We start from the raw sequence: 27,345 nt of genomic DNA on the forward strand, positions 1-27,345 counted from the left end.
TATTGCTCATGTATCTATTCTCTCACCTGTGGTATAGTGCACCCTGCCTTAGAGATGTAAGACCTGCTACAGGGGTGAGTTACCTATGCCACAAGCAGTGGCTTGTTGGCATGGCACCATGAGAGGGGTGCCATGTAGACTTTGGGGGTCATTCTGACCCTGGAGGCCGGTGGCCGCCAGGGCCACCGACCACGGGAGCACCGCCAACAGGCTGGCGGTGCTCCCGAGGGCATTCTGACCGCGGCGGTTCAGCCGTGGTCAGAAAGGGTAAACCGCTGGTTTACCACTGCCCTTCAGAATCCTCCATGGCTGCGGAGCACGCTCCGCAGCCATGGGGATTCCGACACCCCCTACCGCCATCCTGTTCCTGGCGGCTCTCCCGCCAGGAACAGGATGGCGGTAGGGGGTGCCGCGGGGCCCCTGGGGGCCCCTGCAGTGCCCATGCCCATGGCATGGGCACTGCAGGGGCCCCCGTAAGAGGGCCCCGCAAAGTATTTCAGTGTCTGCTAAGCAGACACTGAAATACGCGACGGGTGCAACTGCACCCGTCGCACCCCTGCAACTACGCCGGCTCAATTCTGAGCCGGCGTCCTCGTTGCAGGGGCATTTCCTCTGGGCCGGCGGGTGCTCTTTTGGAGAGCGCCCGCCGGCCCAGAGGAAATGTCTGAATGGCCGCCGCGGTCTTTTGACCGCGGTGCGGTCATTCAGCGGCGGTACCTTGGCGGACGGCGGAGGCCGTCCGCCAAGGTCAAAATGACCCCCTTTGTCTTTTTTTCCCACCAGCTCGCACAAGCTGCAAGGCAGTGGGCATGTGCTGAGTGAGGGGTCCCCTAGGGTGGGATAATACATGCTGCAGCCCGTAGAAACCTTCCCCGGCCCCAGGGCCCTTGGTACCATGGGCACCATTTACAAGGGACTTAACTGTGTGCCAGGGCTGTGCCAATTGTGGAAACAAAGGTACAGTTTTAGGGAAAGTACACTGGTGCTGGGGCCTGGTTAGCAGGGTCCGAGCACACTTTCAATCAAAGTTGGCATCAGCACTAGGCAAAAAGTGGGGGGTAATAATGGCAGCAGTGGCACTTTCCTACAGTCAACAACATCATAAATCACAACCAACAAAGGCATGAAGCAAGGCTGTACACTGGCCCCACTATTATTCAACCAATATCTGGCCTATTCAAAAGAATATCTTGAAAGGGTGAGGGCGTTCCTACCAAAGGCAGCTGGCCTTAAAATCCAGACGCTTCAGTATGCAAGCAATACGGTTCTCCTTAATCAGACACACATAGATCTGCAGAGACTCTTTAATTTATTTGCTACTTATTGCGATGCCAATAACCTAAAGATTATTGCTGCAAAGACATGATCATTACCCACAGACTTATAAAAAGAGGAGCCTGGTCTATCCAGGGCAGCACAATTGATACTGTGGCCTCCTACAAGTATCTGGCGGTGTGGCTGGAAAGCCATTTACCCACATATTGTTGCTCAGCAGGCTGCCGCCAATTCATTGCCATGGGTGTTCTGCAAATTTCGAAGATCAATGGCAAATCCAGAGTTTCTGGCCTCTTTTAAGAGCGATGGCCAGTAAGCTGGTACCAACAGTTTTGTGTAGGGTGCCGATGTTTAGAGACAAAATGGCAAACTGGCTGGATAGAGCGCAACCCACCTGCTACAGAAGGATTTATTTCCCTACAGTATTGTACCACACACAATCAAATCTGCCTAGAATTTCTTCTGACCTACCAACATCTGATATTGAATGCAAAATTCTTAGTCTACTGCCTAAAAGCCGAGCAAGCAAAGATGATACCTTAAAACATTCTATATGGAGTGTAATAGATTCTCGTCACTCTGGATAATATAGATGTTTGAATACTTAATTGACTGATTTGGAGACATAAAAAATCTGGGCAAGTAACCTCCCTCCATGTCGAAGCTGTTGCTAAATCAAGCAGAATTAATATGTGTGGGTACTGAAGGAAAAGTTGCATGACAGCTATACAGTGATGCTTTATGAACCAGGTGTTCTTCCAACTTGCCTTTTTCAAGCACTTGGTAAGGGAATTAAAAAAATCTGATGAAAAAAAATCTGATGAAATTAAGATTTGGTCTAATCCCCTTAAATGCTTATTGAAACTTGGAAATAACAGGCAAAACAGAGTCTGTGCTAGGTAAAATTAATCCTTATCCATGTTTTCTGCATTTGTGAAATTCTGATTCTGCTAAGAAAAATTAGGATTGTGTCCAGTATTCCAAGTATTAAATATCTCGACTTGCCATGACTCCATACAATCCTGCCTGAAAGGCGAATCCACATAGTTATCTGCTCGCTTTCTGAATTTTTTTTAATGCACCTTATGACATCCGCAGACGACTCAGACCCCCACTGGAGGTCAGATATTGCTGCAATAGGCAGGCTAGAATACATTTGAAACAAGCATTTGCAATGCAGTGTGTCTCACATTTGTTTGACTTAGAGCTATTAGCATTGTAAAGTCCTAACCGGACTTTACTTGCCACATAAATTAAAAATGAAAAGTAACCCAGTTTTACATAAGCGAGCTGATTTAAGATGCCACGCCATGAGCGTGAAGGATCACAGAAAAGGAAACAGACGTTTGCTCGCAGTCAAACGTATCTGCAGTTATGCATTTATTCATGTATCTGATAGAGAGACTTCCAGTTGCAGATTCCTTACCTTTGAATTTCCCCAGGCGTCAGACTGGATCTGGAGATTTTCCTTCGAGCAGTACCTTTGCGTGCCGTCAGTTGGCGTCAGTCAACTTCGCAGGTGTCATTGGTGTCGTGTTCGCCGTGATTACGTCACGGTCGTATATAGGCGCCACACCGGAGCGTTGGCATCAGTTCTTTTCTTTCTGCACCAGCCTATGCACAGATCCGGAGAGAGCTACCTCAGTCATTTTTTAACCATGTCGACACTTTTGTTGAAGTTTTTTGATGAGTTTCTGGATGCGTCGAGGATGTCCTCCGAGACCTGATTCAAGCCTTGCGACTCCTGTCACCGAACTGTGTCAGTGACGGATCCTCACCTTGTCTGTCTTTGGTGCCTGGAGCCCGATCACAACCCGAAGTCGTGCTCCAAGTGTCGGGCCATGAACTACGGTCTCGTTCGAGAGGTAGGTCTCAAGACCGGCCACGAAGTCTCCACCACTCCTCGTCCTCTAAGTCATTGGGACATTCGGGTCACAAAAAGATGAGGTTGAAGAAGGACGAGCGTTCTTCGACTTCACCCCGTCGCTTGGACGATGAGATGTGGGAAGAGCGTTGCCGCTCTAGGCTTCCATCATCGGAGCCTTCATCTGGGTCGGCTCTGCGCTTCCCCGACTTCCCGGGAGCCGGAGCCACCCCTGCCCAGCTTAAAGAAATTTATGAGGCAATGCGCCTCATTTTTGGGCAGACCGACCCTCGGTCCAGGTGAGTCGTGGGGCCCCCTCGGGTTCAAGTCGTCTGCTTTGGCCATGGGTCCGGAGGGCCCCTCTGGGTCCAATTGCAGATCCGTCCTGATGCCGGTCATTGGTTGGGCCCACAATCGACGTTGTTCCCATCCTCGCACCCGATGACCCAGAGCCATAATGACATCGCTCGACGCCGATTCCATTCTCTATGGGCTATCCTGGTCCCTGGGTTGATCCAGACCCATATTCTTGTGGGTATGGATACGGGGCGAGTATGGAGGGGACGCTGGATCACATAAAACGTATCTGCAGTTTTGCAATTATTCATGTAACAGTGTTGATGTCATGCAAAGCGCTTGACTACTGCCCAACGAGATTGCGCTGCGTAGGAAATCTTTTAAAAAAGTAGTCCAGAAGCCTTGCGGAAAACATGGATCCTCGTATATTTTCAGTAGTTTACTGGTGCCCTTGAGGAGGTCTAAATACTTGAAAATGCATGTCGTGTGCATGCCTTTCACAAATGACATCAAGTGATTTGTAAAAGGCAAGCCCACGAACGAATGAAACTGATGGACTTGCGGTGGGCGTGGCCAATGGGTTGCACATTTGTTTGACTTAGAGCTATTAGTGATGTATAAGTCCTAGCCGGACTTTTCCTGCCACATAAATTGAAAATGAAAAGTAATACAGTTTTACATAAGCAAGCAGATTTAAAGCACCACGCCAAGAGCGTGAACAAGCAAACAAAAGGAAACAGAAGTTCAGTTGCAGTCAAACGTATCAGCAGTTATGCTGTTATTCATGTAACAGGGTCGATGTCATGCAAAGCACTCCACTGCTACCCAGCAATATCACACTGCATAGGAAATAAAAAGAAAAAGTAGTTCAGAAGCCCTGTGGAAAACATGGAGCCTCGTATGTTTTCAGTAGTGTACCGGTGCTCTCGAGGATGGCTAAACACCGGAAAAGACATGACATATGCATGCCTTTCACAAATGAAATCAAGAGATCAAAAGGCAAGCCCACGAACAAATGAAACTGTTGGGCGTGTAGTGGGCGTGGTTAAAAGCCCACGGAGAAATTACAACAGGGGCCAGAACGCTTGCGCGCTCGACCTTAAAAAGGTGAACGGGTTTATCATAGCACTGTGTAATATTTGGTGACCCTTATAGTTCTGCCATCACCTGTTATCTATCCCCTGCGCTTCAGCAACTTTGGAAGTTTCTAGGGGAGGAGGGGCCTCAGGACTGAAGGGGGTATCATGCCTTCCTCACAGGATAAGGAATGTAGCAGAGGTGGGTCAGGTAGCCTGAAAATAATTATGCTTTGTTTCAGGCTTTATGCGCCTGCTCCTACATTTCCCATGTGCCCGTTCCATGCACATATTGAACTATCTTAAGTGCTTAGAGAGAACCACTGTGGTTTACGTTGTTTGGAAAGACATGCTGCTGTTTCCTCGGAAGGCATTAAGCTCTGTATGTTTAGTTTTAGGCTTCTGCGTTGATCACGAGTTGTTTTGAAGAACAGCTTCTGTGGAAATGGCAAGATTGCCTGGCAATACACGCCATCCAACTAACTGGTATTATGACAACAAGGCCGATTCCCGCTGTTCGTGCACAAATAACACAAGTGACATGTATTTAGCAGTAGAGTTAACAATATACAGCGCTGTGAAGCCTTTTGTAAGTGGGACCAAGTGCTAGCCAAACAGCAAGTTATTCCTTTGAGAAATGGCAATTGCTTGCGCGCTCGACCCTAAAAAGGGTGTAGTTTACATTGCCACGTCATTATGAATTCAGCACTTTAATGGACTTACACAAATAGACTTCTTACTAAACCTAACTAGAAGCTAAATATTGCAACCTTAAGTACATTATAAATCTTACCCTAAAGTGGGCCAATTTGGGGGAATGCAGCACTTTATTGATCTCAGCACAGAAAATGCACTGTAATACATGACAAGAAGTTGTGCACTGTATTTTATTTATATTGAGACTTTTTTTATAAGTAGTTGTTAACATGTATTTATTTATGGACTTACAAGCAGATACGTCTAACATATTGATCTTTTGAGAATTCTTTCTCTGCACTATTGTAATGATTTTAATTAATCGTACAATAAAGAACTATCTGTCTCTTCTCTGGTAAGTTTGATGGCATCTTGCATTTGCGTTCTATCCAATTCGCAGATGCACAGTGCATGTTCATGAATTACTGAAAGTTAAAACGGAAACTGTAGAAAGCATAACACTCAAAATGTTGACTTAATAAATAATGCCGTTCTTAAACATTAGTCTGCAAACATTTCGATATGCACCTAACCTCACTGTCTCCAGCTTGACCCCAAATATTCTGTGAAAGGAGTTACAGCAGTACATTATCCTTGTCCCACTGTAAGTGGAAAGCGAGTGTGGGTGGGTTTAGGAATTTAAAACGAGTTGAATATTTTGTGGGTAGAGATCAATGTAAAGCCATGGAACCAAGCTTAGTCTATGATCCACAGCTCTACAGAAGAAAGCCTTCAATTATTAGAGGCCACCCACCGACCTCTCGGTGCCTCCTGCTATACCTCGCATCAAAGATCATGATATACAACACGACAACTACATATTCCTTTGAAAGAACAGAGAGTCGTGGGGACTGTAACACTCTTGAGAAAAGCTAGAGCCTTCTGGCATTGGCTTGATTGAAAAAATCACCATGCTTCTGTAATTCATCGCCATAGAGCGGTAAATGTAAAATCAGGCAAATAAACAGAAGCTTCATGAGGTATTATTATTGCACCATCAACACTGATCACTTGCCAACATTGTTTTGCCAGTTGTGACCTCACAAATAGACCTGGTTCCTGCGGCAGAAAACTCAAAATGCAAACATTTTAGGTTCTGGTGTTTTGTACGCAACGTGGAACATCCTTAGTGCCCTAGCTCACAAAATCCTGAAGCGGTTTTCAGACCGTCGTTTTGGCTCTCAGAAAATACTCAATAGATTGATTTGCATGTGAGGTTTCCTATCCGGAACGGATGACAGACCCTTCACAATAACCTTACTTGGCTGAATTTAACTTTTTGGCTCCTGAATAACTCCATCATGGTAGTATGAGACAGCCATCACATTAAAAGAACACTGAAATAGCTGAAACATCTGGTTTACCATATTGCGCAATACCCAATCGGATCTGCTTCGTTTGACAAATCAGACTTAGAATTTTCCTCCATAAACTTGTAAATGGTGACTGTTACAGCTTACATAAAAAGGCTTCTCAGATATCGATTGTTTGGCCAAACCTGTATTTTGTTCACTTTAGTAAGACGTTCTCGTCTCGGAGAATGGTACACAGTCCTTGCTTCATAGATGAAATTTCTCTTTGAGCCTTTGCACTACTCAACCCAGTCACCTGTCTTAGAAGGTAACCTTCAAAGAATCTTGTTTCAAAAGGGCAGTAGAATGGTTTGGTATTTATACCCTCACAGTCCCTGAATTTACCGATTCTGAGGCTACAGATAACTCCTTGTTGAAATGAAGAAATGCCATGGAATTGTGTGCATTGTACTCTTAGGGGCTGTCTCATAAATGAATTACCAGAGGATGTGGAACGCTGCACTACTTTTCCATGATTAATCCCAATATTCCCCACAGGTTCACCTCTATATTTGAGTGATTTTCAGAAGCCAAAGTATCGAAGGAAAACCCCTCGGGACTTTGGGTTCACCACAGATCACGTAATTCCGGTGAGGTCGGAAACTCTTGTAACCCGCCAAATTGGGATCAACATGGGACTGTAATGAGGCTACATTAGTCCATAGCACAAGAATGCCAAACTGACATTGTAGATGCAATACTGAACTGAAACGAATACGATATGTGACTGATGCTAATTGACAAAATACTATGATGTGATTTGGAGCTGTGATCAATTGATAACAGGGATATTTAACTGTATCCACTGATGTGCTTAATTATGTACGTTTCACACATATAGTTGTTAATAAAGATGATAATGCTATGCAAGACTCATTAGCTAATTAGGAAGCTTAACTATTAGAAACTAATACTACGCATGCTAAACATGTGTAATCTTTCACCCATTTGAGAAATAATTTTCATTCTTTAACTCTAAAGGTATTAGTATAATAAATGCATGTTTTATATGTAAAGAGATATAATACACATTTTCTTACAGCTTTTAGTCGTTCATCTCGCCAGGATGGTTCATTTGTGGATCCTGGATTTACAATGAGGAGGAAAATGGAACACTTAAGGGAAGAACGAGAACAAATTAAACAGCTTCGCAATGTAAGTAGTTAATTCAGTTTCATTGGGTATAGTTTTCAGCTGAACGTTCTCTATGTACCTCCTCTCCACACCAAAGAGGGGACGTCATGCCATTAACAATACCAATGGGTGCCACTGATAACATTGAGAAGCAGCTGGATGGCTCCTGCTAAAAGGATTTGAGCTACTTTCCCCTTTTCCAGTGGTCTACAGTTAACTACTCTTTAGAGGCTCACAGTCGAATGCAGATATGTCCCATTGTACACATTTATTAGTTTTCTTCCTTTGACAATTAAGTCAGCTCATGGGAGACTGATGAAATTCTGCAGTTCTGCAGGATGCTTACTTTCACAACTCTATGCAGCAGACTCATGGCCATTATCTTAGATTTTTAGAAAGAAAGCAACACTTTTAGATCATTAACCTCTTTTAGCCTTCACCTAGCCAAAAGGGTTTTACCAAGCTCTTTACTCAAGTAGCAGCTGCCCTTCTTCACGAAAGCAGGAGGGGTTGCCTTATCACTTATTAAGAGTTTCATTCAGAAGTCTGTTCCAGCAGCGTGAATTTGGGACTCTTTGCTCTCTTTTCTGAGGTTCTCATCAAGGAAAGACTTCCATGGTTCCTCTTGGGTGATTCAGTTCATTGTAGCCAACATTTATACCAATGAAGTAGGCCTTTCGACCTTCAGAAAGCTTCCCCATAAACACTGTAAATCTAGCTAGATGTTGGCAAATATTAAACCTTTGCTGGCAAAGTCATTAAACTTTGCATCAACAAATCTCTATCCAAAAGGTTCTGAATTCACTAGAAGCAGATTAACAACAAGTATACTACTCTACAACTAAGGAAGGATTTACTAGCACAGAATGTTCCCTAGGCAGGACATACTACATCAAGAAATATGTGGACATACAGCAACTGCACTCTCCTTGCGAGGGTATGAGGCGTTGGGAGAAGTGTAGCATGCCAACGGGCCTGAGGAATGCTTGGGATCATGGCAGGTGTGTGGGCCCTGACTTTCACAGACCCTTTGGGTTCATGAGTTGGGGCAAGCTGTTGTGAAAATGTTTGGGGTTGGAATCTGCTCAGAAGTGCTGGAACCTGGGTGTGTGAGGACTCGGGATTGCTATCAGACATATTATGACCCAGGCATTGGGGCTACTGCAGGACACCACTGGTATATAATCCAATGTGGAGGTCCTGAAACCAAGGATGGTGACTCCCCTGTTTGGCCCTTTGCTGCTTCCTGATAGTTTCCTGCTGAAGTAAATGACCACTGAATTTCTTCAAACTTCGCAACCTCATAAACTGTAAAAATAAAAAATCCATTAATTTCAAATCAATTGTAAATTTTGGAGCTAGAAAACTTTTTGGAAAAAAACTCTTCTTGGGCTGTTTCTTGTCATCAAATGCTAGACAGTTGTTTCCAGAGGCTTTCTGAGCCAGCGTCTTTTTAAAATTATCATAGCATTTCATAAAATTTTCCAAGGCCAGGCTTTTCAGTTTTCGAAATCACCTCTTCTTGCGTGGATGATAACTGTTTGAGCCATAGAATACACTGACTCTGATCCAAGCGTTGCTAATTCCTCACCAACATTGGCTGGGTCAGTTACCCAACATGCTGATACTGTTGATGGTGTATTGGCTATTCAACACTTGGCCATATCAGAGGGTACACTGGTTGAACCACAGCCTCAACACCCTTTCATTGCCAAAAGGTATTCAACCTGTGTGCAATGTAAATCATTCTATGCATTTTATTTATTTTGTGCCCAGAAACCTTATTCATTGTTTCGTTCCCATGATCAAACATTGCTTGTGGGATATTCTCATGTGTTGGTTGGAATAGCAGAACACTTACAAAAACGATACCTATTCTCTTACATTGGATTGTTAACATGCTTGAATCTTCTCCATCAAGGTGGGAGCCTCCAGTAACAAACAGCTGTGCAGAATAGCAGTTAACCCTAGAGAGGTAGACCACAATTATTACTTTAGAGGTCACCATGGCACAGGTTTCTACCTCACATTGTGTGTGCATGTTCCATTCTTGAGGTGTCATTCCACAGAAAAGCTTACAAATTATATTTGCTGCATTACCTCAACCCATTTAGTAGCTTTACCTATTGAAATTGTTTCTCTGGGACATTTTTGAGCAAATGGCTTGCATTATTTTTTAGTTATGGTTGAGTCATCCATAAAATCTTTTTATACCCTTTGAGGCCGGTGGCAAGAAACCACATCTGCAGACAGTTTACTCCCACTTGAAAGAGCATTGGTGTTGATAGCTGTAATGCAGCCATTCCTAGGATATTTTCTCATTTAGACCATTGTCAGATATGCCTTCACCATCACATGCTAAGTAGCTGTCTCTTGCTCTGTTGATGGAAAATACTTTCTTCCTTTTTTTTTGGTTAAGACTGCCGTTCTTCAAGCCCTTGGTCACTTACAGTCTCATCCGTGACTGTCTCACGCACAACCCTGTCAACAGTGCTGCCCTCATCAAACAGCTTTATCATTGACTGTTCCACCATTGGTGAAGTCATCCTCATAATTGTCAACAACTTTCCTAGCACGAGCTTCCCCATCAATGACCTCGTTGACAGCAAAATTGCCATTTGTGGTTCAGATGATGCCTGATTCTCTGGCACTTTGCATTGCCTGGGGCATTCCGGGTGTTCTGTTACTAGCTCATACATCATTTAACATGGTGTTGCTTACTCCACCCATGAAGATTCTGGACATTGACATAGAAGGGGGTAATGACAAATCTGGTGACGATCCTTTTGACCGTGCTTACATCCTGACTAATTTGAATGTATGACAATGACCATAAGTAGAGCATTTAATACCATAAGGTCAGGCTCTGTTACATTCTCAATTAGGAAGATGAGGGTTACTGTTGGTACAAATTAGGAGAATGGTTATTATAATGTCAAATACCATAAGCCAACTATGATGTAGTTCCTGGTGGATCTGTTGAATGATTTCCAGTTGATTACGGTGGACACACTTTGAGTAGTCATCCTGATGCAATTTGTAAGTTTGTAAACATGATTACTCCAGTATTGGAACTTTCATAGATTCACATGCTTGAATAATTCCTGGTCGTCAAGATGGGAGTCCCACGGTATCTTAGAAAAGCAATGCAATGATAGCTATGGACCATAAAAGCCGTAGGCCCTAGGTTCTTCAGTTTAGTAACATATCATAATCATTTTCAGAAAAGAGACTAAACTTAAGTCTTAAGCATTCAGGTTGCCTCACTATAGGGAAATGCCTCCCTTGGCATGGTTACCCCCTACCTTTTTGCCTTTTGTTGATGCCAGTTATGATTGAAAGTGTGCTGGGACCCTGCTAACCAGGCCCCAGCACCAGTGTTCTTTCCCTAAACTGTACCTTTGTTCCCACAATTGGCACAGCCCTGGCACGCAGATAAGTCCCTTGTAACTGGTACCCCTGGTACCAAGGGCCCTGTGGTCAGGGAAGGTCTCTAAGGGCTGCAGTATGTATTATGCCACCCTGGAGACCCCTCACTCAGCACATGCACACTGCCTCACAGCTTGTGTGTGCTGGTGGGGAGAAAATGATTAAGTCGACATGGCACTCCCCTCGGAGTGCCATCCCCTCAGCCCACTTCCTGTGGCGTAGGTAAGTCACCCCTCTAGCAGGCCTTACAGCCCTAAGGCAGGGTGCACTATACCACAGGTGAGGGCTTAGTTGCATGAGCACTATGCCCCTACAGTGTCTAAGCCAAACCTTAGACATTGTAAGTACAGGGTAGCCATAAATAGTATATGGTCTGGGAGTCTGTCATATACGAACTCCACAGTTCCATAATGGCTACACTGAAATCTGGGAAGTTTGGTATCAAACTTTTCTGCACAATAAATGCACATTGAAGCCAGTGTGGTATTTATTGCAAAATGCACACAGAGGGCATCTTAGAGATGCTCCCTCTATACCAGTCCAAATTCTAGTCTTAGGCTGACCGGTTCCTGCCAGCCTGCCACATCCAGACAGGTTTCTGGCCACATGGGGTGAGAGCCTTTGTCACTCTGTGGCCAGGAACAAAGCCTGCATTGGGTTGAGGTGCTTCTCACGTTTCCCTGCAGGAACTGTAACACCTGGCGGTGAGCCTCAAAGGCTCATGCCTGTTGTTACAGCACTCCAGGGCATCCCAGCTAGTGGAGCGGCGCGCTCCTCCGGACACAGCCCCCACTTTTGGCAGTAAGTCCGGAGGAGATAATGAGAAAAACAAGGAGGGGTCACCCACCAGTCAGGACAGATCCTAAGGTGTCCTGAGCTGAGGTGACCCCGGCCATAGGAAATCCTCCATCTTGTTTTGGAGGATTCCCCCCAATAGGATTAGGGATGTGACCCCATTCCCACAAGGAGAAGGCACAAAGAGGGTGTAGCCACCCTCCAGGGCAGTAGCCATTGGCTACTGCCCCCAGACCTAAACACACCCATAAATAGAGTATTTAGGGGTGACACTGAACTCAGGAAATCAGATTCCTGCAACCTACAACAAGAAGAAGGACTGCTGACCTGAAAACCCCGCAGAGAAGACAGAGAGGACAACAGACTTGGCCACAGCCCTTCCTGCCTGTCTCCAGGTTCAATGAACCTGCACAGCGACGCATCCAGCGGGACTTGCGACCTCTGAGGACTCAGAGGACTGACCTACACCTGAAGGACCAAGAACCTCCTGAGGACAGCGCCTCTGTCCAGAAACAAAGAAGCAACTTTTAAAGAGATTCTCACTTCCTGCCAGAAGCATGAGTCTACACACACTGCACCCGATGCCCCCGGCTCGAGTCCAGGACAACCAACACCGCAGAGAGGACTCCCAGGTTACTCCAACGACGTGGACACCCTGAGTCGACCTCCCTGCACCCCCACTGCAACTCCTGCAGAGAGGATCCAGAGGCTACCCCTGACCGCAACTGCCTGGTAACAAAGGAACCAGACACCTGGACCAAGCACCACACCCGCAGCCCCCAGGAACCACCTACCAGTGCAGGAGTGACCAGCAGGCGGGCCTCATCCTACCCCAGTCGGTGGCTGGCCCGAGAAGCCCCCTGTGCCCTGCCTGTACTGCCACAGTGACCCCCGGGACCCTCCATTGCTCTCAATAGCAAACCTGACGCCTACTTTGCACACTGCACCCGGCCGCCCCTGTGCCGCTGAGGGTGTGTTTTGTGTGCTTGTGTCCCCCCCCCAGTGCTCTACAAAACCCCCCTGGTCTGCTCCCAGAGGACACAGGTACTTACCTGCTAGCAGACTGGAGCCGGAGCACCCCTGTTCTCCATAGGCACCTATGTGTTTTGGGCCCTCCTTTGACCTCTGCACCTGACCGGCCCTGTTTTGCTGGTGCTGTGGCTTTGGGGTTGCCTTGAACCCCCAACGGTGGGCTGCCTATACCCAGGAGACTGACTGTGTAAGTGCTTTACTTACCTGAAAAACTAACCAATACTTACCTCCCCCAGGAACTGTTGATTTTTGCAGTTTCCACTTTTAAAATAGCTATTTGCCATTTTAACTAAAACTATATGTACTACTGCTTTGAATCAAAGTTCTATACTTATCTGTGTGAAGTACCTTGCATTTTATGTACTTACCTCAAATCCTGAATCTTACGGTTCTAAAATAAATTTAAAAAATATATTTTTCTATATAAAAACTATTGGCCTGGAGTTAAGTCTTTGAGTGTGTGTTCCTCATTTATTGCCTGTGTGTGTACAACAAATGCTTAACACTACCCTCTGACGAGCCTACTGCTCGACCACACTTCCACAAAATAGAGCATTAGTATTATCTAATTTTGCAACTATCAACCTCTAAGGGGAACCCTTGTACTCTGGGCACACTATCTCTCACTTTGAGATAGTATATACAGAGCCAGCGCCCTACACTCACCCTGTAGAACACTCCTGTGAGAAGCTCCAGTCCTTCAGTGGCTTTACTTTGATGACACTTAACAAGATAGTATATACTGCCTTTACTCATCACACAAGGCCAAAGACTGCAACTTATGTTGTACCTTTTCAACTAAGACTTTGAAAGGCAGTGAGGGATATTTCTTAAGTTTCACTTGCTTCCTCACCGCATTGCTATTATTACTTTATTTCTAATCATTGCAGTACATACTGTTGTTTTTCTTTTAAGTTATTTTAAGTAACTATAACCCGTGCCCTAAGGTAACTATAACTTGTGCCCTTGCCATGCACAGTTTTCTTATCAATAATTTTATTGCATATGTTGCAGTGATAATATCAAAGATGTCATACAAGATCTCATCAGTTATGTAATATGTGGAGTAATTAGCGGTGCATGGCGAAGGCACAAGTTATAGTTACCTTAGTGTGCGAGTTATGGTTACTTAAAAGAACTCTAACTAACTATAACGGCTGAATTTCTGTGGTTTTGTACAAGTAAATTCAGACCTAACAATCAGAACATTCGGTTATTGTGACAAAATATAGTGTAGACAAGTTATGTCAGCAATGGTTAAAAAGTTCCTCACAAGATGCTGTAAATAAAACTCCTCAGTCTCCTGTCCAATAACACAGACTTACAAGCCTTTCTGTTGGGCTACAGAAGACAATGTAGAAAGTGCTTTTTATATGCAATTTATAATGATATTTGGAATCTTTCACCACAAGAAGCTGTAGCCCGGTTAAGACAAAAAGATCAGGAAAACTTACATAAAGCATTAGCTGTTGTAAGTAATGGGATTAACAACTTGTCTGACCACAGATACACTCTTAACAACATAATTTCTGCTGCAATTGAAATTTTCAAACTGACATGTCATCTTTACAACACGGACATAGTCAACTTCAGTCCATTATGCCGTTAGGTTGTACTTTGCAGACATTGAAAAATGGTTGCGTTCCATAGCATTACGTCAGGGCTAAGGACCTGTTTGCCACATTTAATTTGATGCCACAACAACTGATAATGGCTAAGAAAGAAGCTACTTATATTATGCTGAAAATTGAAAAATTAGAAAAGTTGCATTTAACTGTGGCTGAAATACCATCTGCAATCTGCCTATTTCAACACGTCAATTGATATCCTGCTTGAAACACATGTCTGTAGGCAGATATGAAAGACTGGGAGACAGTTACATTCAGGAGGTGTGGCAGCTACCCTTTTCATACAAATTTCTTACCGGCAGCAATTGCAAGATTTATGTGAGCCATTCGATGGTCTGTAAACAGAGGCCTTTGCACGGAGAGTGTAATGCTTCTGCAGTGAATTTGGCCTGTTATCTGAAGGGATTTCCTGGCCCCTTGATTTGACCAGTGTTGCTGCTGTGAAACGCAAGCTGGAATTGTCTACACAGTTTTGGTGTCCTAAATAGTCACATGTTGCAGGACTGCACAACAGACAAAAGTAGCAGACATGTGACCTCATATTGCTCCTTGTAATGTACATTTTGATAAGCTGAGCAGACTAAAAGCTCTTTGTTTCAGAAACATGTAGCGCTAACATCTGCATGCGAGCCCTACATGCTCTAAGTGGCAAAGTCTTCTACAAAAATGCAGTCTCTTTTAAATACAAAGTTTCTGAGACTCTTTGGTGAGCTTGTTAGATTAATATTTAATGTGTCCAGTACTGCTGGGAGTGTTCACTTTTTAAGGCTGCTGGTTCTGGTCTCATCAGCACCTTTTCAACTATATTTGGCATTATAACTTTGTAGGAGACTGGCCTGGTGTGTAGTGGGTACCTGCGATACTTACACCTAAATCCAGGTCCAGTTATCCCTTATAAGTGAAGTGTAGGCAGTGTCTTGAAGCCAGGCGCTCTAGAGGTACCTTGGATGAGCAGCCAATGTTTACCGCGGCTCGTGAGCTACATGCAGCTCTTTGTCCCCTTGAGTGTGGCTCTTCCACAAAATGCCACGTGCGGGCGCGCACGTGCAGTGCGATTGAAACTTCGTATGACTAGTTTTCTTATTACTATTTTTACATACTTAGTTGGTGTTTGTGTCTTTATCGTTAGACGAGTGCTCTGAAGTCACTTATTGAGAAAACATTTCCAGAAAGATAAAATGTCAACGTGTATCGTCAAGTCTTATCTTTGCATTGCGTTCTACAATGTAATACTTCCGAGCGTGTGTCCCCGCAGGAAAGACTAGAATTGTAGTTAAAATCTGCACCCCTGCAGTTGGTAATTCCACCTACCTCTGTCCGAAATGCTTTGCCTCCCCTCCAAGGTTCTCCCCACCAGCGGCACTTTCCCCTCCACTCGCTGCCGTTCTGCGCATTTAGGGGCCACAAAGTTTCAATCGGCCTGTACGGGCGGGGGAGGGGCGCGTAATTCATGCACGAGTTGAGTGAGCCTGTTAGTCAGCAGTCTCATTGTGCAGTGGTTAGTGCTAGTCGCGTCCTCAAATCGCGCGCGGGTGACAAAAGTACCTACTCGAAGCAGAAAGTTACCTGTATTTTTCCAACCAGCGGCAAATCCTGCAGGTATTTTTGTCATCAATTTAAGAATTGTAATTATTTTGTGTTGGTGGCTTTATTATTATAAAATGAAACATTTTTTTAGGTACCCTGTTTGACATGGCTACAAAGAAGAAGCAAAGAAAAACAGAAGACGAAAAGCGTGAATTTAAAGTTGAATGGACCAAGACTTTCACGTTTATACAAAACTTAAATGGACTTCTGACCTGTCTGATTTGTCAGGAAAAATTGGCGCATAACAAGAAATCAAGTGGAGAGACAAATTATAACTAAACATGTGTCATTTAGTACAAAATATCCTGTCGGTGATGCAAGGAAGAAAGCAGTTGAAGAACTTCAGAAGAGTCAAGAAAAATCAAGTTCTGTATTTAATTACTGGATGAAATCTTCCAACAATGTTAATATTGCAAGTTTTGTCATTAGTCAAGAGATTGCTAAGAGAGGAAAACCATATACAGACGGCGAATACATGCAAAGTTGTTTTATAAATGTATTCGAAGAGCTATTTCGGGATTTTAAGAACAAAGCAAATATTTAAAAAAAAAAAAAAAAAAATTTAAAGAGTTAACATTGTCTACTAAAACAGTCAAAGAAAGAACAGTCGAAATGTCTTCGAATATAACCAACCAGCAAGTCGAAGATCTTCAATTGGTTTCAGCTACAGGTCCTAAAGAAGAACTTTAGTGTTATTGCCACTCAAAGGTCAAACACGTGGAGAGGATATAGCAAGTGCTGTAATTGAGTGCATTGAAAAACATCATATTCCACTCGATAAAATTGTCTCAATTTCAACAGACGGGGCAAAAAGTATGACTAGTGTAAGAAACAGACTTGTTGCTATTTTGAAAGAAAAAGTTAATCACGAGATACTTACATACCATTGCATCATTCATCAAGAAGGGCTTTGTGCGCAGACATTTCCAGAAGAAATTTGCATAGTTGTGGAATTGGTGATTAGGATTATCAACTCCATTATAGCTAAAGCTCTTAATAATCGCCAATTTAAAGAATTTTTAGTTGAAATGGAGAGTGAGTACACAGATCTTCTGCTGCATAACAAGGTACGTTGGTTATCAAGAGGAAACGTTTTGAAACGTTTCGCTTCCTTATTAACAGAATTTAAAGCATTTCTCCTTGAGAAGGGTATTCACTATCCAGAACTAACGAACGATCAGTGGATCCAAAATGTTTATTTCCTGGTAGACGTTATGGCCCTCATTCCGACCCTGGCGGTCAAAGACCGCCAAGGCCGCGGGCAACGGAAGCACCGCCAACAGGCTGGCGGTGCTTCAGTGCCCATTCCGACCGCGGCTGTAAAGCCGCGGTCGGAAAACCGGGTCCAGCGGTTTCCCGCCAGATTAGCCCCGGCTGGGCGAATCCTCCATGGCGGCGCTGCAAGCAGCGCCGCCATGGGGATTCCGACCCCCTTCCCGCCAGCCTGTTTCTGGCGGTTTTCACCGCCAGAAACAGGATGGCGGGAACGGGTGTCCAGGGGCCCATGCCACCGGCATGCGCAGTGCAGGGGCCCCCTAACAGGGCCCCAGTATGGTTTTCACTGTCTGCTTAGCAGACAGTGAAAAGCGCGACGGGTGCAACTGCACCCGTCGCACACCTGCAACACCGCCGGCTCCATTCGGAGCCGGCTTCTGTGTTGCAGGCTCTTTCCCGCTGGGCCGGCGGGCGCTCCCTTGGCGGGCGCCCGCCGGCCCAGCGGGAAAGTCAGAATGGCCCCCGCGGTCTTTTGACCGCGGAGCGGCCAATTGGCGGTTCCCGCTTGGCGGGCGGCGGTTGAGGGCCTATGTCTCATCTAAATCAACTTAATCGTAAACGAAAGGGGAAAGAAAACACCATTTTTTTTTGTTAGAAGAAGTTATTGCATTCGATAATAAATTGTCTCTTTTTGCTCAAGATTTTGAAAGAGAAACTTTGATTCACTTTCCAAGCCTGTTGAAACATCGCCAAGAAAATAATTCTGATAATTACATTTGCTATTTCAAAACAACACTTTTAAATATGAGGGAAGCTTTTCTCAACAGGTTTCAGGAATTCAGAAACAGAAAAGTGACGTTCGCCTTTGTTAAAAACCCTCTTAATGCTACTGTAACAGAATTAAATTTTCCTCCCTAGAATTGGGGAGCTCGAAATTTGAACGTCTTTGTGCTGATATAGAAATATTGGAGAAAAACAAATGTGAACTTAGTTCACAGCATAAGTGATCTGCTTTGAAAGACCTGGAGAAGGGAGATATGTTGATTTTTAACCCCTGGAATAGTATTCCTGACTCATATAATCAGCTGAAAAAACTAGCATTTGCTGTTCTTTCCTTATTCGGGTCTACATATTCATGCGAACAATCATTTTCAAGCATGAACCTTATCAAGAGTAAATTGAGAAGTCGTCTTATTGATGACAACCTGGAATCGTGCTTAAAATTAAAAATAACAACATACAAACCTGACTTACCCAAACGTTCCAAGGAGATGCAAGGCCATTGTTCACATTAGTGTTTGTCAGTCATTGTCATGAGTTAATTTTATGGATACTTTACAATTTAATTTTTATCAATAAATAATATTGTTATTAAGTATATCATCAAGTTTTATTCAACGCACCTATAGTTTAAGTAAAGTTTATTAAGTTAATTTTAGGGAGCATTGTGGAGTGAAAGAAGATGTAGTATTGAGGATTGAGAAAGGTATGTTGATATGGTTTGGACATACAGAGAGGATGAATGAAAGGAGATGGACGAAACAAGTATACAAGACGAGTGTGGATGGGAGAGTTGGAAGGGGTCGACCTCAGGGAACGTACCTCAATCAGATTGACGACGTTTTAGCAAAAGCCAGCTTAGAAGTACCCTAATTAAGTTAATAACAATGTACCTACCTGTATAGTTTAAGTTTAAAACATTTGGCTCTCAAAAGAAATTTCAATCTTTGTACTGTTGATATTTGGCTCTGTTGACTAATGAGTTTGCTGACCACTGATCTAGGAGACATGCGAAGCTCAAGCAATACCACTGTATTCACACAGTATTCACAAAAATGGAAGAAAATACTCAGTGTTAAAAAAATAAAAATAAAGGTACTTTATTTTGGTGATACAAATACCATAGAGACTGTGCTCCTTTAGGAGGTAAGTAACATACAAATCATATACAGTAGAATGCAGAAATAGGCATAAAAACAGTTTGAAGACAGTGCAATTAGTGAAAATCACAATCGTTAGAAATGGGCCTGGGGGAGAACAAACCATATACTAAGAAAGTGGAAGGCGAAAGTCAGTCTCCTACCTAGGCAAGTGTAGTGTGTAGAGGGGAGCTAGGAGTACTAGAAAACCCCAAAGGTAAGTACTAAAACCCACCCCACTGACCGGGAAAGTAGGAGTAAATCATAGTAACTTTCCCAGAACACACACAGAAACGAGAAGAAGAATTATGCAAAACCCAGAAGAGACTGCAAGACGCCAGTGGTGGATTCCTGGACAAAAAGACCTGTGGAAGAAGTGTACCAAGTCCAAGGAGCACAGAAGAGTCCAGGCAGAGCAGGAGCCCCTGCTAACCCAGATGAAGGAGCAAAAGAAGAACACCAGTAAAGAACAACAGCCAGTACTGCACCCAATAGATAAAGTCTGGTTCCTGGAGGATGCAAGTGACGTCCCACACTGGATGGAGGATTGCAGTTGGGTTTGCGCCGTCTGAGTCTGCCAACAAGCCTTGGCACATACAAAGCTCGGGGTTAGCGGAAAATGGCGTTGCCTGGGCATAGGAAGAACCAGGTGGACTCTACCAAGGAGGGGGAATTAGAGAGGGCTCTCAGGAACTGAGAGAGCCCACAGAGGATGAGGCAGCGCACACAGGAGTCCCACAGCACGGGGACAAGGAAGTTGCAGCACTATGACAAAGGCTCCCACATAGTTTGAGAACCACTCAGGAAGCTGTGTGTCACAAGTTAGAGTGCTGGGGGCCAGAGCTACAAGATACACAAAGGACTTGGGGGAAGGATGCCAACAAGCCTTGGCAGGTGCAAAACACGCGTTGCAGTGGGGTACTGTCTTACTTGGGGAGGCAAGCTCATACCTCCACCAAAGTTGGACAGTTGGAAGAGAGAACTGTCGGGACCACTTCAGTCCACCACCTGTGATGCAGGATCCACGCAGCTTCGCAGGAGAGGGGATCCACACAGCCGGTCGTCGTTGCAGTTGGTCCCTGCAGAAGCGGGGGAGTGACTCCTTCCCCTTAAGGAAGATTCCTTCGCTCTTCTGATGCAGGCTGAAGACTGGCTGTCTTCAGAGGATGCACAACTGGAAAACAGTTGAGGTTGCTTTCAGGAGCCAGAGATACAAGGTTGCAGAAGGTGTCTTGCTTCTTTGTTGCAGCTTGTAGAGTTCCTGCAGGGTCCAGATGCAGTTTCTTCAGTGAGAAGTCAAAGTGGAGGATGCAGAGGATTCCTGCAGGAGTCTTGCAATCCAAATCTGAGGAACCACCCAAAAGAGACACCCTAAATAACCAAGAAAGGGGGATGATTGGTCACCTAACCAGGTGAGCACTTATCAAGGGAGGGCTCTGATGTCACCTGCTTGCACTGGCTACTCAGATGCTCCCAGAGTTACCTGCCAACCACGAATCCAAGATGGCACAACCCAGGAACTCTCTGGAGGAGCTCTGAGCAGCACCCCTGGGGTGGTGATGGACAGGGGAGTCGTCACTCCCCTTTCCTTTGTCCAGTTTCATACCAAAGCAGGGACTCGGTGGGGGGGGGGGGTCTCTGAACCAGTGAGACTGGAGAATGCAAGGCGGGCACCAAATGTGCCCGTCAAAGCATTTCCAGTGGCTTGGGGAGGCTACCCCTCCCAAGCCTTTAACATCTATTTCCAAAAGGAGAGGGTGTAACACCCCTCTCCCAAAGGAAATCTTTTGTTCTTCCTTCCTGAGCTCGAGTTTTTTAAGCAGCAGGAGGGCAGAAACCTGTCTGTGAAGTGGCAGCAGCTGGGGCTGCCAGGAAAACCTCAGAAGGCTGAAATGGAAATACTGGGGGCCCTCTAAGGAGCCCCCCGGAGTGCATGCAATCATACAGCCAATGCTTGCAAAAGCCTTGGGGTATGATTCCAACATGTTTGGTACCAAACATGCCTATGTTCGGAGTTACCATTATGTAGCTGGACATAGGTAGTGACCTATGTCCAGTACACGCGTAAAATAACATCCCTGCACTCACGAAGTCCGGGACAATGGTCCTGGAGGTTGTGGGGGCACCTCTGCTAGTGCAGGGGTGCCCCTATACACAGGTACTTTGCACCCTGCCCATAGGGCTTGAGTGCCTGCTATAGGGGTGACTTATAAGTGACCAGGTGCAGTGTAAATGGCAGTGAAACGGTGCTTGCACCTTTTCACGCAGGCTGCAATGTTAGTCCTGCAGAAGCCTTTGCTTGGGCTTCATATGGGTAGCAAAATATATGCAAAATATATGCCTCAGCCCATAGGAATCCCCTGGAATCCCAAGCCTTTGTATGGGCTGCATATGGGTGCCAAAATATATGCTGCAGCCCATAGGGATCCCCTGGAGCCCCAGTGCCCTGGCTACCTAGGTACCATATACCCAAGGACTTATAAGGGAGTACCAGTATGCCAATTTAGAGTGAAATACAGAGTTTTGGGAGAGAGAGCATAATCACTGGGGCAGAGAATGTGGGTACCCATGCCAAGAAAGAAGGTACTCTCCTACAACCTTCAGCCATACACTACATTTTTTTCGGGCATTTTTTTGGGATTCCCAAATATTTTGGCCTTAATAGGTGGCATTTTGCTGTTGCTGTTTTTCATTCGCAATGGCTGCCCCTCTCAGCAAGGAGGACTGCTGGTGCTGTGTTGTGAACTCATTATGCAGTATTTTGGAGCAGCACCTCTTGAGGAACTGGAGTGCAACTGGTCTCTTATCATTTAGACCGGTACTGAACTGTGTGCAGCCCATGTTTCATTGCATTAGGTGCCTTTTCGAATGTGCACTACAATTATGTTTTTCTACGCGGCGCTTACTTTCACTGGATGCTGATCTGTTGATGTTTTCAATGATGGCTCATTACCAGTCGTGCGCGTTGAGGCTGAGTTTGCTACAGGAAGTCCCCTATGATCTGCCAATTGTGGATGAAGTGGTTCTGGGCACCTCAACATGTGGCACTGTCTGGAGTTCTGACACCTCAGCTGAACTGAGGTCTTGGAACACGAGTGCTCTTTGGTCTTTCTTGGCACTGATTTGGTTACATTAAAATCTGCTGAAGTGGGAACTTTCTTTGATACTGTTGTTCTGGATATAATTGGCACTTTTCAAAATGACAGGGACTTTTAAATATGACAGTCACTTTTTAACTATAACTGACTTTATTTTAAATTGACCGTTTTTTAGTTTGTCCTGCTTCAGTAAGCTTGCTTGTCAGTTTGGACATTCATATAATTGCTTCATTTTTTATGTAGTATAGATTGGGTTTTCCACTTACACTTTGGACCGACAACGGGTGAGGGTCATTAGGCTAGTTTAGTAAGCTTTTATTGGCACGTTATTTTAGCCGTAGGCCTGCAACTTGTGCTGTTTAGCCTAATAGCAATTCAGCTTTATTCTTGTGATGTTTTATTTTCCTTTATCTCATATGCTTTTAGCTTAGGAGCTGTTTCTATTCTTTTAGTCTAACATTCTTGTTGTGTGCCCTGCTCAAGGCTGTCCTCGATATTGTTGTCAGTACAAAGTGGGAACACCACAACCTTGCCACTTCACAGGAAACATATGTGTTCTTACGTTAGGACAGTTTTTTTCAGAACACCAGCTGTTGTATTATAAAACATCCCTCTGCCCTCTATATGTTAGAGGGAGAGTTCCAGCCAGAAAATTGCCACTGCATGCTGCCACTTCACCAAAGCTGTCTGCTGAGACTTGATGTATTTTGGGCCACCTGGGAGAGGACTCTCAGTGGACCAACAGCCCTCTTCGCTACTACCTTATCCAGGTATGAGGTATGGTGTCTTCCTAGGGAACCTGAAGGGCGGATTAGGGCTAACACTGCTGTGCTCTAGTATAGGTAGGAATTCCAACCCATAGCATTCTGACACTGTGATGGAACTGTTCTTATGTTTCACTTTCCTTATCACCGCATTGCTATTATTATGTTTTATCATCCTACTTATTACAGTACATACCATTTTATCTAGAAAGCAGTTGATTCAATAAAACCCATTGCACCGATTTCTGCTTCAGTTTGTCTTTGCATGTGTGAGACGAATGTAACTGAGAGAAAAGGCTGAGATCTCTTACACCACGATTTCCTTGAGAAATCAGAATATCATGCACATGGCTGCCACAAATCACCGCCACTTTTAGATGTTGCTGCAAATTGACCAAGGCACTCAGAGGAGTAAAGTCCAGTAAAATCAATGGGGAAGGGTATCCCTGGTGATGTAGGTCCAGAAGCGGAGAAGAAAGCACTGATTCCAAGTTGGTGTTGATCAAAGTCTTTAATTCTTAGACAGCAATTGTCATAGGTGAGTTTTCGTTTATGCAGAGAAACAGCCAACACGTGTTTCGTCACACAAGTGACTTTGTCAAGGCTGGGCCAGTCCGGCCAAGGAAAGTACGACCGTAAATCGGTATGCAGGTAGGTTGAAAGAATGTGTTGGGTCTTGCAAGTGAAAAGTCTGTTCTTCCAGTAACCGAAGAGGGAGGCGAGGAAGCCCTGATAAGCCTCCAGCCGAGTTCCTCGTTGGAATTGCTCGGTCCGTCTGGAGTCCGAAAGGAACGCGTCTTTTAGATGTTGGTGAGGTACTGCTAGCTGACAGGAAGGGTTAGGCCGATAGTTGTGACACAGTGGAATTGGACTCAGTTCCACGCAAACTGGTGGTGCTGTCACCTAAATCCACCCGTCTCATTAGTACAATGAGAGCCAACACAACACCCTGGGAAGCTCACCATTTCTCTCTCAGTGGGTGTTCACTTATGCACACTAGTGCTCAAAAATCCGAAGGACTGGAGCTTCTCTCAGGAGTGTTCTACAGGGCGGGGCAACTCGATTGGTTAAGACTTTAGTTTCTATTTTTAAAAATGACTGATCTGGTACTCAACTGAAGGGCCAAGGGCCTTTATGGTCTATACTTGTCATTGCATTGCTTTTCTAAGGTATTGTGGGACTTCCTTCTCAATGATGGGGAGTGATTCAAGCATGTGAATCTATGAAAGATTCCAGTACTGGAGAAATACAGATAGAAGTAAGTTCCTTTCTTCTTATCAGATTGTAGAGTTGAGTTCCATATGAGTTTATCTAACATGTTTTGTATAACGTACTAAGCACCTGTGTGTCGCCCATGAAATCCTGAGGTATTGTTCATATTGGTCACACTGATTTTTTTGTCATTGGTGGTTGGATCAGCATAGATTAAAGTTAAAAAAATAACACATTTTGTAAGCACCTTTCTGTCCTGGGTCAAATGGCATGGGATTCACTGTTGACCACTGTTTGAAGCAAACTCAACCATGAGAAGGTTAACAAACTCTTGAGATGTTATTTTCCCCCATATTTGTGAGCAGGCATTAGCTTGAATTTTCTATTTTTTCCTCCGTAGATGATCAGCAACTATAAACACTTTGTGGTATGGGTATGCTATAACAGAGTCTGCATTGGTCAATTTTTCAATACTTCAACTTTCACCATCTAAACTGATGTCCAGTTATATCATGCAACACAACTTAAAACTATGTGACCACTTGCCTCCTATCAGAATAATTATCCCAATGTTTAAATTCTTGCCATGCCTCAATCCTGCACTGCTACGATTTCTTGCATTTGACACCACCATTTGGCTCACTTTATGGTACTGAAAGAAATTTTGCCATTGAAGACTCATTACAGCAAAATTTCATTTAATGGCTGAACAATGAGTTTACTTGTTTTAAACATGTTGTGTAATGTTGCTTCCTTCAGAAATGTACTAAACATTGCTAGGCTCAATTCAATATTTTAGCAGCATAATGGTTGTAGTTAAAATCCTAGCATAGAAATATTGATCTACCTTGTTCATGCACTTAAAGTAAAAAATTTTTATCTTTGCTTTAGAATCTTGAATCAAGGTTGAAGGTTATTTTACCTGATGACATTGGTGCAGCTTTAATGGACGGTGTGGTTCTGTGTCATTTAGCTAATCACATAAGACCACGCTCTGTTGGAAGTATCCATGTACCATCACCAGCAGTGGTAAGTAATTAAATTCATCTAGATTATTGTTGTCTAAGTAGTACATTTTGGATACTAGCACCTGATATATTGCATGCGTTCCGGCACTTTTTATGAACCAATGAAGTGTATTCAGGGTAGCTGACTGTCTCAAAGTATGACATATGCTCCTTACCCAACACATTGTTTCATTTCATGCACAACTTTGTGAGCCATTGTTATCTATGCATAAATAAAGCATATCTGCAGAATCATCATTGACCCTCTTGTGTCCCTGTTCTGTGAACCAGACTCCATTTCTTTAACTAAAAAGGTCCCAATTCTAGAAATCAGCACACTGGCAATCTGCTAATTTGCTGTGTGTCTGGGGGCACAGACAGCCTAGAAAGAAACTGACATAGGTGCACACAGGCGGCTCTTACATGCAAGTCGGCACATAATCTCCAGTCATGTGACACCACTTGCCTGCATGCTGGAGTACAGCTGAAGTTTTCCGGATTCGTTCTGACTCCTGGAGAATATTCAAAAGGTGATGAATCTGGTGTTAAAGTATCCAAAAGAAAGAGTGTTACTGAAGGTAAGTAACTTGTTCATTAGAAATGTCCAATAATGACCTTACTATAAGTAGCCAACACAGCAGCTATGCCAACAGTGAGTGAACCATGTTTCTGATGGGTACGTCTAACTGCTGACCCCTCACCTTTACTCACAGCAATTAATTCTGCATGATGGCAAGTGGCGACGTGTTGTGATCCTATACTACCCTGAAAGTGACTTAGTGGTGCAGTGTACAGATGACACCCCTACACGCTGACATCCGTTCCTTTCTTTCTGCACCATTCAATATGTTTCTGTAGGTCTGCTGTGTAAGTTCTTTGACGATTCAGAAAAAAGTAAAACATTTTCAGACAGTGTACTAGGGACAGTGTGTCTCCAGAAGATGACAGGATTCAGGCTGAGATGCAACTGCTGGAAGGATATGTCCATTACGGACAATCACAACATATACCTTTGGTATCTGTGCTCCAGTCATTACACAAAGTCTGAGTATTGTATAATCATGCACCCGTAGGTGTTTAGTGAGCAGGAGGTAACTGTGCTTCACCGAGCATAAGGAGAGGTCACATTTGAAACAGTGTATAGGAGAGTCCCACTGTTGGCATGGTTACCCCCACCCCACTTTTTGCCTAGTGTTGATGCAAATTTTTGATTGAAAGCGTGCTGGGATCCTGCTAACAGGCCCCAGCACCATTGTTCTTTCCCAAAAACTGAACCTTTGTTTCCACAATTAGCACACCCCTGGCACACAGTTCAGTCCCTTGTACAAGGTACCCATGGTTCCAAGGGCCCTGTGGCCAGGGAAGGCCCCCAAGGGTGCCACCTTAGGGGTCCCCTCACCAAGCACATGTACACTGCCTTGCAGCTTGTGTGTGCTGGTGGGGAGAAAAAGGCAAAGTCGACATGGCACCCCTCTCAGGGTGCCATGCCCACAAACTACTGCATTTGGCATAGGTAAGTTACCCCTCTAGCAGGCCTTACAGCCCTACGGCAGTGTGCACTATACCACAGGTGAGGGCATAGCTGCATGAGCAATATGCCCCTGCAGTATCTAAGTCCATTCTTAGACTTTTCAAGTGCAGTGTGCCATAGTGAGTATATGGTCTGGGAGTTTGCCATTACGATCTCCACTACTCGATAATGGCTTCACTGAATACTGGGAAGTTTGGTATCAAACTTCTCAGCTTAATAAACCCACACTAATGCTAGTGTGGGATTTATTGAAAAATGCACACAGAGAGCATCTTAGAGATGCCCCCTGTATGTTAGCCAAACTGCTAGTAAAGGACTGACCGTTCTGTGCCACCCTGCCACTTTTAGCCAAGTTTCTGACCACATGGGGTGAGAGCCTTTGTGCACTCTGTGGCCAGAAACAAAGCCTGTCCTGGGTGGAGGTGCTTCACCCC

General features: G+C 44.4%; 1 protein-coding gene across 3 annotated transcripts in view; it reads left to right on the forward strand.

Annotated features, from left to right (window-relative positions):
* LRCH2 (leucine rich repeats and calponin homology domain containing 2) overlaps positions 1 to 27,345 on the forward strand; it is a 743,639-nt gene that overhangs the window by 582,895 nt on the left and 133,399 nt on the right. For 2 of the 3 annotated variants that reach the window (XM_069212552.1, XM_069212554.1), the window contains 2 exons: positions 7,603 to 7,715; positions 25,265 to 25,402. In XM_069212552.1, the coding sequence (XP_069068653.1) occupies positions 7,603 to 7,715; positions 25,265 to 25,402 (251 nt within the window). Of the gene's footprint in view, positions 1 to 7,602; positions 7,716 to 16,256; positions 16,708 to 25,264; positions 25,403 to 27,345 lie in introns of those variants that run through there. The other variant, XM_069212555.1, reaches the window with a different exon arrangement.

This window comes from Pleurodeles waltl, chromosome 2_1 (assembly GCF_031143425.1).
Source record: "Pleurodeles waltl isolate 20211129_DDA chromosome 2_1, aPleWal1.hap1.20221129, whole genome shotgun sequence".
In the NCBI taxonomy this organism is placed as follows: domain Eukaryota; kingdom Metazoa; phylum Chordata; class Amphibia; order Caudata; family Salamandridae; genus Pleurodeles; species Pleurodeles waltl.